Source organism: Oryza sativa, chromosome 1 (genome assembly GCF_034140825.1).
Source record: "Oryza sativa Japonica Group chromosome 1, ASM3414082v1".
Classification (NCBI taxonomy): Eukaryota; Viridiplantae; Streptophyta; class Magnoliopsida; order Poales; family Poaceae; genus Oryza; species Oryza sativa.
In genome coordinates this window covers 31,218,120-31,239,092 of record NC_089035.1, presented here as the reverse complement: position 1 = coordinate 31,239,092, position 20,973 = coordinate 31,218,120, and the positions used below count along the sequence as shown (strand labels likewise).

The window sequence follows — 20,973 nt, the reverse complement described above, 5'->3', positions numbered from 1 at the left end:
CATCCATGTTCATCTGCACACCTGGATCCTTCAGGTGAACAAACGGAACCAAAGCTAGAGGCCACCCGCGTTGCAATGCATTTTCCAAATACCATCTCCACACTCGAGAGTTTTGAACTGGCATTAGTTCCCAATAAAAACCCTCAATTGCCCGACTTACTATAACATTGATTGTTATGTCACTTGTCTGTGGATCAACTCTCAAGCCCCTCATTAACCATCCTTTTATAGAAGGTACACTCCTCTCAGCCGGTCTATCAATTCCCCTTTCTGATACAATAAAATCTGACAGATCTACCCCAGTTGGCCCGTAACGGACGTTTCCTGGTCCATGGTAAACTTGGAATATTTGTTTGTTCGACATATCTGTCAACGAAATAACTAGATCATATTACTCTTTCATGCAATAAACATCTACAACGTAATATCTTCTTGTGTAAGCCAATGCAACGGTAATGTATTGATTCCAAACTAGCAGATCTACGTAGTTACCGATATCTACAATACGCACTTCTAGATTAGTACAACTAAAACCCTAAAAATATAATGCATTTATTCAAACAAATTTTTAAAGAATACACACTATTTAACTCAATAGTCACATATAGGATCTATGAATATTACCTGAAATCGGCGTCTGAATCCGGCAGGGCTTCGCCCCTTCTTCTCTTCTCCTCCCCTCTCTTCTTTTTTTTTCACTGGAATTGAGGAGAGAAGAATGAGGGCTGGGGGCTGGGCAGCAGGCCTTTTATAGGCAGCGAGGCATGCCGTCCGGCCAGAGGGCGGCAAGGGGCCGCCTGCAAAATAGCCGGCCCGACTGGCTTTTTGCATTCGGGCCCCTTGCCGCCCCACCAGAGGGCGGCAAGGGTTTTCCTGCAAAAAAACCCTCCCTCCGTCATCGCCCGTTCCTCCCCCGTTTGCCACGTCAGCTTGCCGCCCCAGAGGTGGGCGGCAGGGTCTATTTTTGTAATTTTTTTGGCCAATAGATTATTTCTGTAAATATTTTTTAAAAAAAATCTAAAACCGAAAAAAATTCGCTTCCAGACCGCCACCAAAAGTGACCCATCGCACCTCATAGCCCCATGGGCGTGTCCACACAGCCACCGCGTCACCGTCACGCCCCTATTGGCTATATACCAATTGCGTCCGCACTTTACCCCCCAGGCCCCAGCCGCCGCACCACCCTCATCTTCTCCGGCTCTCCGCGCCACAGTAGCGTCGTCACCGGACTCACCGCTCAGCGCCACGGCGCCGGTCCGTACTGCTTCCTCTTCGTGCTGAGGCGGAGCACCACGGCAGCCATGTACGCCGTCTCATCTTGCCCTATCTCGTGTCCTGTGATTCTCTACTCTTTTTTTTGCCGGATCGGCGGAAGAAACGCCATCTAAATTTCATTAAAATTGGAAGAAAATACATGAACCTCGACATTAAACTGTCCAGTCAAGGCGAGAAGCCTTGAAAACAAAGCAAAAGGAAAAAATATGTACATAGGCAGAAGCTCTAAAGTCTATTCCTCGCTAAACTTAAAAGCTTCTCCAGACCATCATTTCCTCTTTGATGTCTGCAACCAACAGCTCCACAGATTTCTCTTTTTGGTCAAAACCTCGAGCATTCCGTTCCTTCCAAACACGCCAGCAAACCAGCATGAAGAAGGAATAAAATGTGCTCCTGTAGCTGGACCGACAACAGGCACGCACTTGCTGCCACCAGCAGGGCCGAAGCCAGGATAAATGATCGCCGGGGTCTACTAACTAATGATACTAACAATAGACTATAGCTTGTAATAATCTAAGATCCCGCTCTTTTTTCCAAGAAAAGTTTGATGAAGATTAAGATTTTCGTGGCACACTTTTCAAACTGCTAAACGGTGTGTTTCGTGTGAAAACTTTCTGTATGAAAGTTGCTCTAAAATACCATACTAATCTATTTTTCAAGTTTGTAATAATTAAAACTCAATCAATCATATGTTAATATCACCTTGTTTTGCGTAAAAAACTTAATCTTCATATCATCTTCAGGAGAAAAGAACACCAGACTATATATAAGATGGTACAAAATCAATTATGGCATATTTTTTTTTAAAAAAAAGTCTTGGTTCGGTAGCGGTTACTTACAAAATCTTGTCTACGCCTCCAAATTCATCGCAATGGAGGAATACTGGAATATTACATCAACGCAGGGGAATTTGTGGAGACGGCTGCCAGCCTTGTGGGCTCACATCCAAACGTTGTCTCATTATGTGGGCTGGGCTGGCATATAATGCATACGAGCTAGCTTAGCTATTTTCTGTTTTGTTGTGTCATTCTTTGTTATTAATCACAATTGCCTTTAACTAATCAATCTATCGGGGTCTAATGGTATTCTACGATTTTGCTAGATATTTGTCATTAAATTTCTCTCCTAATATTTGTCGTTTTTCTGACCATAGGATTTGCGCTATGATTCGTGCGCATGCGGGGGTGGGGATGCAGCTGCGTCACGTGTAATCAGACCGCGCCTGTAGTCAAATGTGGGCCATCCCTCTCAAATTTCGGGCTCCACGCTTTTCTGTCTGTACTCCGTAGCCGTTGTTTTTCCTCAGCTCTCTTCTCGCTCTCTTTCCTTCTCTCTTTTTTTCTTTTCTCTTCATTGTTTTCTCCGGAGAGAGAGAGAGAGAGAGAGAGAGAGTCATCTCGCCGGTGAGTGAGAGCTGGCTTGCCGGCGCGCGCGAGAGAGAGGGCTTGCCGGCGCGCGAGAGAGAGGTAGGTCGCCGTGGTGATTCAGCTCGCCGGAGAGTTTTCTGCTGATTTTTCTCTCCTTGTCTCCTATTTGTTTGCATCATTAGTTGATTTTTTTTTCAATCTTATTCCGGCTAGGTTTTGATGCTTCAGGTAGCTCTTAATGTTTGGATCTGATGCTTGTTTAACTGTTTTAGATTTTGGAATCGGTAGTTTTGGTTTAGTCCCCTGATCTGTTGATTTCTATGTCATGGAACCTGAACACGCGGAGCACTTCCGTCCTGCCCTTGTTTTGATTAGTCCCCTGATCCGTTGATTTCTATGTCATGCCGATGAGATTGCCTAGCTGTTGATTTTTTATTTTGTTAAGTTCCAGGTGAGTAGTGCTCTGATCTGTTTATTTATAGGTAAAGCTACACACTATTTGAAATTTTCTAGGTCTGATCTGTTTTTTAAGTACATCTGCTTTGTGTGATTTGGGAATAGAATAAATTGTAACCACCGAACTAGCCATCGGTGGAAACGATGGCTGGATTTTTTTTTTTTGGTCTTGTCACTGAGCTCGATTTTGTGTCTGGTAGATGGGGATTTTTTTTTGTGTGATTTGCATTTTTCGGAGTAAATTGGACATGCTTTTGGCAGATTTACAGGTTTGCTAGCATCTTTTTCCCCCTCTGTTTTGTTCTGTCCTGTACAGGGGATTTTGTTTTTTCCCTCTGTTCTTAACATGCACGTCTCCTTCTGTGTTTGTTAACAATAAATTGTAAATGTGTCCACCTTAGAATAACAAAAGCTTTTATCATGTTCTTTGTTTTATGAAACAAAGCAGTGTCAATTATACACCTAAATCTTGTTTGAATGGATCACCTGGTTAAGTTGCAAGCACCTTTAGAGCTCCATTCATTGTGTCCTATACGATAGAACCAATGAAGATCCCTTCTACAATACAATCTTGATTGAGCAACCCTGTGCAGGCTGCAGCAAGCTTACATCTAAACTGTGCGTTGATTAAAGATATATGTTGTGTTCAATTTGCAAAACAAGGTGATGTATGATTTCCATGTGCTTCTGTTACAATTCCCTTCTGTTATTGTTCTATATAAAGTTTAGATGTACTTTCCTTCATCATTCAGAACATCAGCAGCATGCATGCTTGCATATTTTTTATTCTTTATTATGAATGAACCATTGCAATATTGTACTTACTTGGTAAAGATTGATAGTTGTATACACTAGTTACGTGAAGCTTGCCATTTTGCTAGCCCCACACCCATATACTTTCTCCTGGAAAATTAATACAGCAAAAGTTACAGTTGTAAAAAGTCCATATGCACTATAGTTACAGTTGTAACTTTTGTAGTTTCTCACTGTAACTGAATGTAGGTACTTAGATTATTTTTATTTACTACATGTGTCATGACTAATTTTTTATATATAAATTTGTGCTAGATGAAATTTTCTACGAAGATCAGATATGATGCATAATAATAGGTAAGCATGATATTCTAACCTTCAACTGTCCTTGTTACTTGAGCCTTTGTTCTATCAACCCCTACATGTAATTTAACACAAGTATGGTTGGTGTATGTAATTGAAAGCATTAGAATCATGTTGTAGACTACCTAACTTAAATATTTTGTGTTTTATGCAGTATGAAATTATAGTAATTCTAACTTAAAACATACTTACAGTGCAACTCATCACCATTTACAGTGCAGTTACAGTCGAAATATACCTCACTTACAGTTGTAATTTCTGTTATACCTCACTGTAACTGACTGTTGGTAGTTAGATTTTGTAATTGATTGACATTGGTTTATTACTGATTTGTGTGAAAACTAGGACACTTGTTGTTTGGGAACCCTAGGGACTCCTTTTGTCAGTTGTGCATGCAAAAGTTAGAATATGTGTGAGTTTGCGCTGCTTCCCCTTGTGTTGTAGGTTTTTTTCCAATCAATGCTGTGTAGGGTCATCATCCATTTTTGAATTAGTTATATGTTTTTACTGAAATTAGCTAGGCTTCTTGCGTCATTGCAAGTGTGAGGCCACTTCATTTATGTTGCCTGTTAGTGTATGCAACCAACATTAACTTTCTTTTCTTTGTCTTTGCGTAGATTCTGCTTGATTTTTGCATAACAAGTGTCGCCTGGACATAACTCTTATGTGTCTATTAATTCCTTTCATTCAAACAGAAAAGGAGAACTTGTGCCTTTTATGGTTTATTAGTGTTTTTTTATTTCTTTTGTAACGTTTAGATGTTTTCTCTTAGGAAAATACCCCAGAAAAAAATATCTCTTGAGGCATTTGAATGGCTGATCTAAATCTGTATTTAATGCCCTCTTCTTACATCTGGTGATTTAGTTAAGTTTTCAAATGGTATTTTTAGTTATGAATTTTGTTTATCAGATGAAGTCAATACTTTAGGTTTCATGTAGTCTTAAAACACACTTACAGTACAACTCATCATCACTTATAGTGCAGTTACAGCGGAAATATACCTCACTTACAGTTGTAATTTATGTTATCTCTCACTGTAACTAACTGTTGGTAATTAGATTGTAACTTTTTTTATATTGGTTTTATCAATGAATTGTGTGAAAACTGAGGGACTTGTAGTTTGAGGAACCCTAGGCATCTTCATTTTCTTAGGCACAAACTTGTAGTTTGAGGAACCCTAGGCACAAACTTGTTTTTGCTAGTTAGTAATGTAGGCCAAGTTTTGTACCGTTATTTTCTATTATCTGTGTTGCCTTGTGTTTCATGCAGCACCATTCATCACTAGTATAACTTAGATCATACTTACAGTTCAACTCATCACCACTTACAGTCTAGTTACAGTGGAAATATACCTTAGTTACATATGTAATTCTTATTATTTTTTTCTTGTAACTAACTTAGCTATTGGTAGCTAGATATTCATTTTTTCTTGTAATTGAACTTGTCACGGTGGAATGTCTATGTTGAATCTGGGGAGGCTGATGCCCTGCTAGATGGGCATTTTTATAGTTATTATGAATTTTTAGTTCAGAGTTAATTTTGGCATAAAGGATTATATGATTTCAGTTCTTTGGTTCACAAAGAAAATTTCGTGCACAAAGAAAATCCCCATTTTTGCAGATATCTCGTTGTATATCCTAGCTGTTTACTGATGCACTGTTTTCTACAATCGTGACATGTGCTGTTCAGGCAGAAGCTGAGTTTCATGGTGGCATTTCAAGCTCAACATATGAGATGTGCTCATTTGATCAAATCGGTTGTTAAAGGTATTAGAGAAAATATCACTGATTGATACATGTTTTCTCTGCAGTGATTTCTGCAGTGAAAATATTACTGTTGAATCTGTTTTCTACACTAGTATAGAGTTTTTTTTGGTTTGTTTTTGTATGGTTCCGACCATTTGTATTGTGTCAAAGTTTTGAATGATAATTTCGTGTCTAATTTCTATTGGGCTCTGTGTTTTGGGCTTGTTTTTCAGCCTAATTGTTGTTTATTTTTGTTTCCTAAGGCCCAGACGGTAAAAAGTTTGTTTGTAGTCATTTTTTTCTATGCATTGGATCTAGATCTAAAGGCTGGAAAAATGTGGGTGATTTTGCCCCAAAAATCTGTCGACAAACAGATATGCAGTTCCGGTATTCTATACCGGGGTCATGGCTGGTAAGATAAACGGGGTATACGATGGTTGTGGAAAATCGTCGGGGTCTACTGACCCCAACGCTTTGCTGTAGCTTCGCCCCTGGCCACCAGACGCCCAGTTCTTCCCCATTGCGCCCAGGTAAATCAAAACTGATTCTCAGCCATGTTCTCAGCAGAGACCAGACCCTGTTAGTGTAGAGACATCGGGTGAAAAGATGGTTGCAATCTTCAGGTGCCTCGCAGCTCATTTCGTCGTGAACTGAATGCAGTATATGTCGGTATATGCTTATACGGGCACATTACGATCCTCAGTTTCTTTTCCCGGTCAGCACTGACTCACAAATCACAGGAATGAACAGAGCCGAAATGATGTGGTTGGTGCGCGGTGCGCCCAACCTGGAGCCAATAAAACTGCCAATGCACTGTATAAATTACAGATTACAAACACTCAATTCGAGTATACCTTTCCCTTTTCACTTTTTTTTTCTCGTTTTCTGTTATGTATAAATACAAAAGTAAAACGTGCTTCTGGCCTTAGCCAGACACTCAGCTGCATGAATAATATACAGTTAATTAGCCTTGTGACCTTCCTATGTGCTATACCATCCTACTTATAATCTCAACTAAAATCAGAAGAAGCTCAAGGTCTTCAAGTGAGCTCTGTACATTCATGACTGCATAAGACATGCTGCAAAAGCCATGATGGACATCGCACAAATTTATATGATTATCCCAAATCACTCTTGTTGTTGCTCCTTTTATTGATTGGTAGCAAGAACTGTTGGGCTAACTATATGCTTGCTTCCTCACCTTGCTATCTCCTGTCCATTATAATGAAGAATATACGAAGACAAAAATGCTATACACATAACATAATCTATCCTTGTTTCCCCTCAAGTATTTACTTGATTTCAGAAATGCTCCTTATGGAATTCGAACTTCGTTGTGCATTTCCCGTTGAATTCATGGCAAAGTTTGCTTAGTTCTTGTGCCAGGACTGGAGCTCCACAGTAGAATACACCTGTATGCAACACAAATAAGTACTCAAACCATATATAATGTGTCTACGATATCACTATATTAACTATATAGATCAAATGTTGATGAGTAACTCAGCCCGAGGTGGTAACTTGTTTACAGATCTGCTCATTTACAACAGAGCTGAAAGTGTAGAAGGCGTGGAATTTCAAGTTTTCCCCTTTCCCATTTTTTATTATATATCATTGGAAGTTTTGCGTTTCTTTTATGTAGTACTCAGTACATCTAATAAGTTATATATGCAGAGTTAGGTAGTAGGCATGAATGACCAAAGGAAATCAAGATAAAGATTAGTTAGACTTGAAGCATGTAAACTAACCTATTTTGGCATATGGATGCTTGGAGGAAATTTTAGAAAGGACCTTTCTCCAATTTGGTCGTGCAAAATGTGTCCGGACCTGAAAAACAAGTGCAGTGACAATTAAATGGACAAGGCAAATGTGATTTCTATTAACTTTGAGTTCTTTACGATAATAACCAGTGAGGTGAAAAACTTAATATCAAACAAAACAGCTTTACAGCATCCGTGTGGAGATGTTAAACGTCCTGCCAATACTTACTTTTGTCCCAGAGACAATATCAACTCCATTCTTGGCATGGTTCAGAGCTTGGAGCATGGTGATGAGTGCTGACCTGGCATCCCCCTCCTCATAGACGCTTGTTAGGTAGTTGTGCATCTCAATGATATTCTAGCATGAATCAAAGGCAACCGTAACTACAAGTTCACAAGGAAATGCATGGCAAATTTCTGAAGACAAACAAACTGCACTGGAAAAAAAACAATTGGTCTATTTACCCTTTGATCCAAGTCAGCAATTTCATTCATGACTCCTTTGAACCAATCAAAAGAGCCTTGCTCACGTGTCACCCAGTAAAAGTAAGCATTTGTGGTCTTCAAGATCTTCTTTGGTCTTGAGGTAATCGTCATAAGTGTGCCCAGATCAACATGTGGCTTATTCCGACCCATTGGTGGATAAAGATCAGTAGAAGCATCCTGCAAATACGGAGAAACAGAGGACACCGAAAACATAAGGCACAGCTAAAAACGTAAATGGTTACTATACTACACAAAGAAGATAAGCATGATAAGGAAAAGAGTAATATTTTATTTACTTGCAATACTAGGAAGACAACTGCAGAAAACATACCTCCTCTTCCTCCATTTTGATGATGTTATTCAGAAGATCTTTTAATATGCTAATAAAGGGTGTCGCACCAATTCCTAATCCAACAAGTAATAAAACATCATACTTGCTGTAATCCTGAGCAGGAGAACCATACGGTCCATCAATCAGAAGCTTGGGTAAGCTGCATAGCCAAAAGGACAAAATTATAAATGTTAGTGCACACAAAGTACAAAATTTTGTTGTGGTAAACATAGGGAGTGTTCATACATTTTCTTAGTTGTCTCATCTGCCCTAAGAAGGCCGCTTTTACCACCCGCTGGGGGCTCACAAGCTGCAGCAAATACTCTCTTGAGTTCTCGTGTCCAATCACCAAGTTGTCGAACATGAATGCTGAGGTAGTCATCCCCAGGTGCTGAAGTAATTGAGAAGGGATGCCTACAAGAGACAATAAATGTTAATGTTAGATTAATTGCCCTGAGTTTGCCTTTCGTACATATGCACTACACATGAAAATTAGAAGTAATCTATCTTAGCAATGTTATCCAGTGTACATAATTCAATTAAATTTCAGCTGAAAAGCACCAAGTACCATTCAAAGGGAGACACTGCTGGACATTGAACAAACATATATTGTCCACTCTTGTAACGGAACGTGGGAGGCTTGGACATTTGCAGTGTCAAAACATTACCTGGATATATGGCCACCTGCTAAGAAAGTTACTGAATTAGTACAAGGCACAAAGTATCAATGCTCAATTTTGTAATGTCTTTGGATTGACCTTCAATAGCCGGACAGAATAACTGCCAGACCTGAAGAACCTTAGAATCCTCTCCCCTACATACAAGCAAACAGGCACTGAAAGATACATCCATGTCTGCATTGAAATAAAAGCATGAGGACATTAGAAATTCGAATTATCTTAGACCAATGAATGAAGATAAATTCAAAAATATCTTACCGTTCTTCTGTACCAGACATGAATAAGGTATAGACACTCTCCATGAACAATGAGCGCGATATACACAATGATGAACAGATGATGAGAATACCAAAAGGCATTGAAGCCAGTCAGTTTGTCAAATGGCCTTGGAAGCTTAACCAAGCTACGGCGGAACCACCGGGTTGCTAGAGTAAAAGCAATTATCATGCATACAACCATGATTACCCCAGTGATGCCCTCCACTCCTTTGACCAATGTAAAATATGTTGGCTTTATTTCCCCAAAATACTGGCCCAAAGGAGCATACTTCTCATCTGATGATTTTATTAACCGTGGAAAATCGCATACAAGGTGGTTCCCTGCATGGAGGATTATACCAACCACAATTGCTGCTGCAATAGTCTGCCGTTACAACAAAAACACAAGTTGTTAGTTTCTTTTTCGAGTTTGTCAGCAGAAGAATGTTCAATATATCTACTTATATTATAAATTTTTCAGTTGTGTCATGACCCTATTACTTGTGCTTGTATCTCAAATGCAGCATCTACATTCTAGAGTACTGGGTCAAGGTCTAAATTCATTGATTTCAATACAGATCACTGTGCTAGATTGTATCAAGGGGATAACAGAGGCAATGACAGACTATTTGCTAACCTTGTGGAAGTTGATGTTGTCATCAAAAGGTAGTGCCCGTGCAGCCCTTGTACTTCGCAACCAAGTAATGGTGTTACGGCATACTGGCAGGAGGATAATTGCCATATTCAGCTTTAGGGTTTCAGCAGCTCCTTTTGCTGTTGTGACACAGTAGCCCATCACATCAAAGACATATCGGTTACGATACTGCATGAATTTCCAGGTGAACAGTCCAGCCATTATCCCAATCCACAATGCAAGCACCCATAAACGTTTCCAGTTGTCCTCGAAATAGTAGCTTAAAGAGGTGCTTATTTTGCGGATTGAACTCTTCTTCCTTAGCCCTGCAAGATTCTGGCTCAGTGCTTGGCTTGTGTAACTAAGGGCCTGACTATAGTTCATATAGGTATCTTTCTGCAACAGAAGTGTCTCCAATTGCCATAGCTGTAACACAAACAAAAAAAAAAACAGTGTATTTTTCAGAAGTCATGTCATTCACATTTCATTGATGCAAAACTATAAGCACATTTAGTTGATTTGAGGATAATATTCTATGAACAAAACATAAGCTACTCTCTCAAAACTGGTTCCTAAAGAAAGAAATTGTACTATGAAGGTCCATAAGCTCAACCACTGGGCCACTATACATGTACTACACATGGAGGATACTGAATACATAGCACAAGACCGCCTAAATTAATATATATAGTGTTCTGTGATATTAAAATGGAATTGCTAGAAAACTTCCACAAGTTCTTTTGCCTCCAAAACTTTCGGATTTGTAGCCATCGGATTGCCTCGAGATTTGTGCATGAAGGGAAAAAATTGCTAGAAAGAAATTTGCGCACATGTCACGTGTAATATTCCGGTGCTAACCAATCAAACCATAGTTAAATACAAGTTTTATATAAGTTATATCATAGTTACAGTATAGTTACAATGCAGTTATAGTATAGTTACAATGTAGTTACACTTCGATTATACTATAGTTACATGTGAAAGTTTTTCACTCAAAAAAACTTGCGGCAGTTTTTTAGATACTCCCTATTAAAAATGAAAGTTGGTCCCTTCCTGTAACATACCCAAGCCTATAAACCTGAGAACTAAATTTAATTTAAATGCATCATGTGGTTGTGGAGTGATTTTAATTGTTTTTGGATCTTAATCATCTCATCATCACATGCATCTTGATAGGCCTAGAGTCACAAAAACAATTAATCTGGTAATTATATGCATCCAAAAATTCCACAAAAATTCTCAAAAATACCTTGATATGTCAGAAATCAACCCACAAATTTTCAGAGTTTTTCAGTAAGGTTTGCTAACTTGTTGATCTACTTTAATCTCTCCAAAATCCTGAAAAAAAAAACTGCTTAGCAGATTCAAACTTGCTCTCTCTGTAAAATTTATTTCAAAACCTCTTTTTGAAGTTTGGTTTCAGCCAAAGTCTTCTACTAACTTTCTTCTAACACCCTGAGGAGTGGCATACCCTGGATCACTCTCTAACCCTTTCTTCTCTCCCTCCAAAAATCCAATCAGCTGCTAACTGCACTGTCAACTGCTGCTAACCAACACTGTCAACACATGTTCATCACTCCATCAAACCTAAACCAGAGACTTCTAACCCAACCCACTTCAGCACATTTACTCTCCACATCACCCCTGACCAAGAGGATATCTAGCCAGATTTCTTGCTGCTCAAAATCCACCTTGAATCCCCTCCAAAGATCCTTGGCAGGTAACCCTCATTGACTTAGCCTCCAAGGCTATTTTCGAATTTCTTTCACTGACAGTGGGCCCCACAACCCCCGGGACCCACATGACAGCCTCCCACTCTCCCCTCACAGCATCCACCGTTCCTCATGCCCAATAAATGCCCAAGGAACACAATGAGTGCACCAGCCACCTCTCTCTCTCTCACTCCCCCACTCCACTCTTCCTTATTTCCCAAGCCAAAGCACCAGAAGCAACAGCTCGCTCCCCACATCGCGTTCCAAGTCCAAGAAAACACACCCCACGCACAGAATGCCCAGAGCTCGGCCATCTTCCCCGGCTCCGGCGACTTAGCCGTCGTCGCCGTGCATCCCCGGTGAGTCCCTCTCTCTTTCCTCCTATGGAACGTGACCTACGCATCACGCCGAGCTCACCCGTACCCCTTTTGCCCTAGGACCAATCTGTCGAGCACGTGGTGGGCGTCACCGTCCTCGCCGCCGGCCACCCGAACCGCCGACGCCGCTCCGGCCGCCGTTCCTCACCACCGAAGCAACACCAAGCTCCGGTGAGTTTCCGCCGGATTCCTCGCGCATGCACCCTCTGTGGCTCATCTCTAACACCCCCGTACTCTCGAAGTTACAGTTCGCGCCTTGAGTCGACCCGGCGACGTCGACGCCGGAGTTTTGCCGCCGTTGGCCATCAACCACCGTCTCCGCCGCTCCCTGGACCTCGCTGCCTCCGTTTCTCTGCTTGGTGAGCACCCTGGTACCATATGAGAGCACATGCACTAACCCTTTGCACTAACCAAGCCTCTGCATGCACATACATGGGCATACCGAGACACACCACCGCTGTAGCTCATGTTCTATGGGCTACAGACCACCATTTCCCTCACCAGCACCACTCACGGATGCGCAAGAACGTTCTCTACATTTTCTCTTTTGTGCTCGAACCGATTCGATCCACTGATCGCCGCCGGTGAGCCGTAGACCGAGCTCAGCCATGGCTGCTCCCGATGTGAGATAGCTGGGGACTTCATTTCTTGAATTTGATCGACTCTAGGGTCCAATCTGAAAACTGCCATGACTCATATTACTATAGCAGGACCTTGATGGAAATAAACAAAAGAATAGAGACTCTTAATAAAGTTTGCTGTCCAGGTGGCAGAAGAAGTGCGGGATGATTCCCCCAACTTCCGAGGGCCTCTCTGCAAATCTTCTTTCACTGACCTGTGGACCCGGCTGGAATGCAATTTCAAATTTTGATTTCTATTTTGGTTTAAAGCAGAGAATGAGCAGAACTTCTAAAATTTGTAGAAAATTCATTTTAACTTCAAAAATTGTGAAACCAGTTTTGTTAGATCCATAAAGCTGTGAAATATTTTACAAAAATATAAAAATGGGTACTTTCTGTACAAACTTTTCCTTTATTTTTGTTTTGCCATAATGTTGCCTAGAACTTGTTAAATCCATAACGAATTGAATATAGCTCTAAAAATTGTGAAACCACTTCTGTTAACTTTCTAAAATCATGCTCTATAACTTTGTAAAAGGAATTTTGTTCACTTCTGTACAAAAATGTTGCTTAATAAAACTTAGCCCTTTTAAACCTTTTTAATTGTAAAATGCATATCTCTGTAAATAAAAAGTGACAAAATAAAAATTCCTTCACCAGAGACCACCTGAGACCAGCACACACTCACTGCATAAATTTCATGCATTTTCATGCATTTTGGTTTTTATGCATTTTTGTATTTATCGTATACACGTATTTTGTATAGAGGAAGAATACGTCGAAGAAGAAGAGGGTGAGTTTGTTGACGACCAGGCTCAGGAGTTTGCAGACGAAGGAAAGTTTGCCCCTCCTTTGACCACATTGATCCTATGTTCTATTGGGCTAAATGATTCTATTGCAAACATGCATACGTTAGCTAGTATTAATTTTGGTAAAAAAAATATTATATAAATGTGGGAATGGTAGATATGACCTAATTGCTGCATAATCCACCTTGAAATATTGAACCCTTGCTGGTTGTAACCATAGAGTGCTTTTGAATACAATTATTGTGTTCTTTGGGATTATACTATGCTTATATTGCTGCTATATGCTTATATTTGGTTACCGCCTTGCAAATTACTCGTTTTGATAAATGTTATATGTGAAAATGGTTATTTTGATGTTGCTGGACAGAAATTTAAGTGTGTGAGTATTGTGAACTGAAAATGGAAATAACTTGTTTTTAGACTTGGGCGGCGAGTGTACATAGGGTGGTAGTTGTACACCGATAGGGGGAGCGTTCGCCCGGGTCGATTAAGGACCCCACTCTATGTCACCAACTAATGAAAACAGTACAAACCACATGTGCTAAGTATGGGCTGGCCTCAACCTATTAAGTTGTTTAGAGTTTAGCCTTGCATCTTGGTAGGCCGAAGGGTATGGGTTACCGGGTTTTGGTAACTTATCGGAACTTCCTATGGTTCGTGATATGATGAAATTGATTAATGATATGTGGTATGTGATGACTTGAGGGGTAGATGTGTATTATTTATTCATTCACATTACAAGTTTTACTTACTCTATACTATTGTTATAAAATTCCGTTGCGAAACATGTTGTGAACTAAAATTGGCATTTATGCAAATTAACCTATACACAGCTTATCCTTGAATATGGCCAACATGTAGTATGCTAGGATTGTTTCCGACTTGCCAATACATTAATTTGATTAATGTACTGATTTCTTGCTTTTTTTTACTTGTTTATGCTCAGACCGCGCTGCAGGTAATGACTGTTTGGATGAGGAGTTTGATGCAGCTTGTGATGTTGCAGATTTCCAGGATGGTTCTAACTAGGGATTTACCCTAGTCGGTTTGCCTATGGGCTTTTGGGTAGCACGCTTACCGCATGAACCAATATTTATGGCTTGTCGCCAAGTACTACTTAGAACCTTATTAAGACTATTTATGCTTATTGCTTAGAACCAATTATTATTTGGATATCATGCTTGAGATGATTTATGTGAGACTATGTTGCATTCCTGGGCGACTAGTCCCACATGAGGATGGGTTTGAAATGGTTGAGATAACCGGGGAATATGCCTCTGTTGAGATCGAGTCTCTGGGGTATGTTTTTTGTCGCCACCATCGAGTGGTTGACGGGCATATGACGTAGATGACTGGTGTGGCTATTCCAACAGTTGTGTCTTCTATTTCATATCCGATGGCTTAGAGCCTATGTAGTGCACTCTTCAAGACATGTCGGGGTCTGCGATGAGGTTGGATGGTTACCGTATTTATTTGGGCTTTATTTGAGAACCCATCCATCCAGATATTTCGCGCTGACATGCCTCGGAGCGTTGCACCACCTAGGCTTTGGGACGTCCTCACACTTCCATTAGCTCAACAAATTGTTTGCAAGAAACACATGAGCATGTCAACAACAGCACATCAATTTTCACCATCCAATACATAATAATATCAAGATTATATAACAACAGAATTATGCTGCAATGGCAAAAAATAAAATGTTGCACTACTAGTAGAGATCATTGTAAAACACCTCCTTTTTTATATATGAAAGGACTTTCATGTAAAAAGTTGTGCAGTCATACCAGATGCAGTACATGGTACTTGTGATTTGTGAATAGATGCAACGCTTCTCATCAAGAAGATATCAAACATTTTCTTCAGATGTATATAATTCATAGTTCAATAATTTATTTAAGAGAAACTCGAATTTACAGTTTGCTGCTTTACTAATATTGGCAAATGTGTCCTGAAATTACCCTATGAAATATGTACATGAACTTTCTCAAGCTTAACTAACCATTTTGGACAAACAAATATTAAATCAGTGTTGACTCAAATGAAACAATTGTGTCAACTAGTTATCTCTTGCTATCTTTTGAAAAAGAAGCGTCAACTTATCGAACATGTAAAGTTAATTTACTTCAAATACTATGAGGGTAAAAAAAGTACGAGACAAGTTAACACTACACGGCGATCTAATTGGTACGGTTGCACAAAAATATGAATCCCCACCAAACTGAAGTTGTAGCTATCCCACTGCTAGAAAAGGTGGGACTTGAATCACCTGGTGAACTAAAACCATAACAAATGAGGCCTAACATGGATCATGGATGGCAATCACCAAAGCCACTGGCTGCATGGTCCAGATAAACACCCTTGATCGACATTCCTACTAGTACATGAGCGCATGGGTTAATCCTGGTTCCTAAATCCCTAGTACTTGCTACCCTGCTTATTAGTTACTACATCAGCTTCCCTACCCTTGCACCCGGGCAAGGCAGAGCAATGCACGACCAAGAGCCATGGAACCGTGATGGAACATTTCTGGCATTGTAAATGATTCCTTTGTAAATGGTGCGGCAACAAGCTGTGGGCAGCAAGGATGGCATTGAATTAGGCAGGGGAGCGAAGCGAAACTGTTCCCAAACTGAAATGGATGCTACACAGCTACACTGGTCTACGTCTGCTCAACAACTTCGATATAAATGATGATGGGTGGGCAAGAAGTTTGTGGGGTACCAGCATCATCTTTTTGTTATGAATGATGCGTCCCTTTGCAAGTAGTTGGCCTTGACGCTGTGACGGACAAATTTTTGTTTAATTATCATAACAAGCGCGCTTGGCCGGTTGGGGGACACCCATCACCGGAGCAATGTGACAGATAAAATAGAACTGCACGAAGTCATCAATTAGGCTCTACTGGTACTACCCCACTACAGCACTACCATCCCAAAACAGACAGCTTCAGTCAACTATTCCTAAAGGTTTGGTGGAAGTAAATAGTGTGGGTTTACAGTGCATGAGTACAACTATTACAGATATAAGCGCATTATGAGGGTTTACACCAGCTTAACTGCTTAAGAACATCGAGCTTACCTCAATGTAGCCGAGCCCTTCAGGATCAAGCTCCTCCATGATCAAAGCGGCGTACTCTTCTGCTTGCTCCTTAAGCCTCGACAGTTTATTGGCAGACGCGCTCAACATAATAATCTGCGCGTAGGTGAAAGGAGAAACACGAGCTGAGTCAACATGATCCAACATCTTCCAAACCTCAAGAAAGCAACCCAGAGCAGCCAAAAAAACCCCTACCAACTCAATTTGCTCCGCAGCACTGTTAGTGACATCAGTGAGAGGCAAAAAATTAGCGAATCGTTTTTTTTTTAAAAGGCTACTTTATAACTCATCTTGTCAACGCATCGTTTGAGCTGATCAGAGAGCATTAGGGCAAGTACTATGGGCATCCAAGCACAAGCCCTAAGATGCCACATGGGACTAAATAGTGAGGTGGAGGAGAGAACAAGGATGAGAGAGAAATAGTCACCTCTCATACAAGGGATATTGGGGATATTGGGGATAAACTTCAATAAACATGTGAGAGTATTAGAGATATTGGGGATTGTGTAGTAGAGGTAATCTATTATACATATCACCTCTTAATTTAATTATATATGTCATGCATGAAATTGGATGTGGTGGCCACCTCTACTATAAAACTTGCCCTTAGTGGGTTTGACAGAAATGCCCCTCACCTACTGCCGCTTCACAGGGCTTCTGTAAGCCACGAAGCCCACCGGATTACCGAAACTGCCCTCACACGTTCTAGAAAGGGTACCCCTTTTCGGCTTTTCCTAAAAGTTAAAGAAAATGAGTGTCCCAAAACTGGCAGGTAGGAGTTGGTGTCGCCGTGATGCTTTCCCCGCCGGTTTCGCTCACCGACTCCGATTGGAAGCCAAGCATTTTTTCTTCTTTTCTCGTACCTTTGTACTGCATGCCTCTCTCCTTTCCCTGCGTAGTACGCTTCTGATCTAAAATGTCCTCTCTTATCGGATTGTTACGTGTTAATTAAGAACTGTTCTTCCCTCTAATCAGAATTAAGAAGTAATCCTATCCGGTAAGGTTGCGAATCGCGACTTAGATGTGTGCATATTTTGGAGGGAGAAAACAAATATTGGTGTGGCCCAAGCAAGGCGAGGACAGCTCAATCGACCAAATATACAACTACGGTTGTCAAAACGGTCTAAATTATTCGATTTGATATCCTGAAATAGCAAATTTAAAAAGAATGGAGAAAAAAAGCACAGAAGAACTCGTACTGCTGGACCACCAAGCGTAGGAACAGCATAGACATGGGCGTGGATTATGTTTTGCTCACCTCTTTCACCTCCGCCTCCGTAATCCGGCCGTCCGCGTTCTTATCCACCCTGGTAAAAATGCAGACGAAAATCGCCACAAAATTTAGCAGAGTTGATACTCTGTTTATCTAGTAGTACTGGTAATAATGGCAAAATTGCAGAGATAGTGGATTGGGTAGCTAATTACATTTCGAAGAAGATTTGGAGACGGGAGTCGAAGCTGTTATCGGTGATCTGCTGCCAGATCTCGCGGAGTTCATCCTTGTTAATCGTGTCCACCTTCATCTGTCGTCGCCGGCTCAGCGTGTCGAACAGCTCGAGCGCGAACTCCTTCGATTCCGTCATCCCTGCACGACGACAATGTCGCGGATGCTGCGTGAGAAAGCAATTCGGTGGGGGGAAAAATGGTGGTGGTGGGCGATCGGTGGGTAGGGATACCGATGCATTCGGCGAAGTCGGAGCGGGAGAGGTAGCCGTCGCGGGCGAGGCGGTCGAAGTTGGCCTGCACCTCCATCCAGGCGTTGTTGGCCTTGTTGCTGCTGATGAAGCGGAGGCCGCGGAGCGCCTTGTGGGCGCCGGAGCGTGTGCGGTCGAGCTGCGCGCGCTGCCGCCGCGCGGCGCGGGCGGCGAGCGCGGACTCGAGGCCCGACGGCGCCTGCGCTTCGCTGCGGCTGTGGCTGCGGCCGAACCGCTTGGTCAGGTCCTGCGAGAACTGCCGCGCCCGGGCCATGGCCTCCGCCTTGAGCTCCTGCGAGAACTGCAGCAGCCGGTGCGACGAGCTCCTCCGGATCGACGGCGACCTCGACCGCGACGACGACGACGACGGGCCACCCGTGAGCTCCCCCCGCGCCGACGCCGCCCCCGCCCCCGCCCCCACCCCCGCCGCCGCCGCCGCCGCGGGCTCGACGCTCCGAAGCACAATGGTGTCGTCGTCCTGCAGGTCGAGCGTGACCTCGACCAGCTCCTCCCCGTCGTCGGAGCTCCGGTCGTCGGACCCGCGCGGCGACGAGCCCGTGCTCAGCGACCGCGGTGTCGTCCCCGCCGAGCCCCATCGCTGGGGTCCCGAGGAGGCGCCGCCCCTCATCACCGCCGCCGCCGCCGGGCCAACCTCTCCAGCTCGCGTGATGGGCCAAATGCTCGCCGGCCGCGGGCTGGATGGATGTGGAATCTCTGGGAAAAGGCGCCCTCGCGACGCGTCGGAGCGGGAGAGGAGACGAGCCGAGCCGAGGAAAGAGGAAGAGCAGCGGGAGAGCAATATATGGGTGACAGACAGGTCGACCAAAAGCACAAACAATATACAAAATTAACAAAAGTGAGTTGAGTTAAGTTGAGTACGCTTAGCTTAAGTACTGGGATTAGGCTCGCATAAACCTTAGTTGGGGGAGAAAGGGAAGTCGAGTGCTGGAGAAAATGACAACCGCCTTTTTTTTTCTCTCTCTCTCTCTTTTCTGCTTCGATTCGTTCATACAACAAATCTCATTTACAAGTACGCTTCTATCTAGCGGTAGACCGGTAGTTTCTTTTTTCTTCTTTTGTCTTTTTTTCTCTTTCTACCTGCATTATAACCCACTAGATTTTTTTAGTCACGCAGTAAGTTACAATTATACCCTTCAAGGTGGCACAATAAAATATGCCCCAATATTACTTTCTTAATAAAATAAAATATATAGAAAACGATCAATTTACTCTGTCAAACCAATTTATTTAATCACTTTATCTCAAAACTATTTTTAGCTCATTTTATCCTCTAAACTATTAAAAATGATTCACTTTACTTCTTAATAATATTCTCTTTTTTTTACTTTTTATACGGGGGCGTACTTTAAGCTGAAACTTTTTTAGACCCGTAAATAGCATGATTATCAAAGTTTAAAAATATTTTTAAATTTTATCATGGTTGTTTGCTCGAACTTTAAAATCTTGATGTTTTAAATTGGCCTCAGGTACCTCCAAGCTCCAACCTACGTAAATAGTGAGAAAAAAATCTAAAAAAAATGTGTAGGCATAAGTTGTAACACATCTATTACCATACCAAAAGTCTAATACTAAAAAATATAATTTACTTAGAGAGAGAAAAGAGAGATATATCACATTAGAGAGTAAATTGAACCGTTTTTAATAATTCAGTGTGTAAAATAAGTTTTAAAATAGTTTATGGTGTTAAGTGTTTCGGTGAAATAGTTTCCTGGGTGTAAAAGGGACTTTTTTCAATAAGATATCATGATATATTAGTTATATTGTGAATATATGTCCCCAAACATAATTTATGGTACAAAACATTGCTCGTTCACCAAATTTCAGACGTCAACAACAAAAACATAACAAGGTATTGTACGAAACAATCTCAATACACAATTAGTGCAGTATTGTTTAGAAGGATTAAACTACACTGCTACAACTTAGGCCACCAACTGATTATCAAAAACCTGATTCTCAAGTGCATGGGTCCAGTGGCGTAGCCGTAATTTTCTCAAGCCTAGAGCCTATCCAGCATAATTTACATAATTTATCTTTATTTTTCATATTTTGAAGTTTTCAAATGTAAATTTTAATGAATATTTAGGCTTATTAGCTTATCAGACACTGTTTCCGCCACTACATGGGTCCCTTTTCATCTGCTTGTTAGCTTATCAGACACTAAAGAAAAAAGAATTTTGAAACTTAATAGTGAACTTCATTTTGTATTTTTATCATCATGGTATATTTTTCAGCATCAGCTTTTAAACCACATTACGTGGATATAAACATTTTACAACCCATAATATTTTTTGTCGTTTCATTTTTTTTTTCACAGCTTATCAACCATATCTATACTTATCTATAAACTAGTCATCCAAATTTTACTTATACGTAATATCCAACTCTCCCGAACAATACATCGACACATTGTTTTTAAAGATAGATGCAATAAGTTGATATAATTTTCGATATGGGTACCTTTTTTTTTCTTTCTATCTACCCCTCCTTGTACAACCTAGCTTGTTAATACACGTTGTGTCTTTCCAACCATA

The 20,973-nt window shown here is 41.2% G+C and overlaps 1 protein-coding gene and 2 long non-coding RNA genes across 5 annotated transcripts; 2 read left to right on the top strand and 1 right to left on the bottom strand.

Annotated features, from left to right (window-relative positions):
• Positions 1-2,595: 2,595 nt before the first annotated feature.
• On the top strand, positions 2,596-6,191 carry LOC112936635 (uncharacterized). The gene is made up of 2 exons (XR_003238940.2): positions 2,596-4,208; positions 5,904-6,191. It is a non-coding gene; the product is annotated as an uncharacterized lncRNA (long non-coding RNA).
• A 611-nt stretch (positions 6,192-6,802) lies between these two features.
• LOC4324163 (respiratory burst oxidase homolog protein A) lies at positions 6,803-19,187 on the bottom strand. The gene is made up of 14 exons (XM_015765928.3): positions 18,401-19,187; positions 18,150-18,309; positions 17,983-18,031; positions 16,707-16,820; positions 10,111-10,533; positions 9,475-9,858; positions 9,295-9,390; positions 9,105-9,220; positions 8,783-8,950; positions 8,537-8,696; positions 8,185-8,382; positions 7,949-8,077; positions 7,708-7,786; positions 6,803-7,371 (listed from the first exon to the last, which is right to left on the bottom strand). Exons 1-14 carry the CDS (start codon positions 19,044-19,046, stop codon positions 7,262-7,264), a joined length of 2,832 nt encoding a protein of 943 aa, XP_015621414.1. The 5' UTR covers positions 19,047-19,187; the 3' UTR covers positions 6,803-7,261.
• LOC107279857 (uncharacterized) lies at positions 11,990-14,824 on the top strand. Of its 3 annotated transcripts, XR_010734685.1 has the most exons (5): positions 11,990-12,178; positions 12,257-12,367; positions 12,439-12,555; positions 13,583-13,609; positions 14,572-14,824. It is a non-coding gene; the product is annotated as an uncharacterized lncRNA (long non-coding RNA). The 3 variants fall into 3 exon arrangements; XR_001542471.3 differs by lacking the exon at positions 14,572-14,824 and having other exon boundaries at positions 12,445-12,555; positions 13,583-13,699; XR_001542472.3 differs by lacking the exon at positions 14,572-14,824 and having other exon boundaries at positions 13,583-13,699.
• Positions 19,188-20,973: the final 1,786 nt, after the last annotated feature.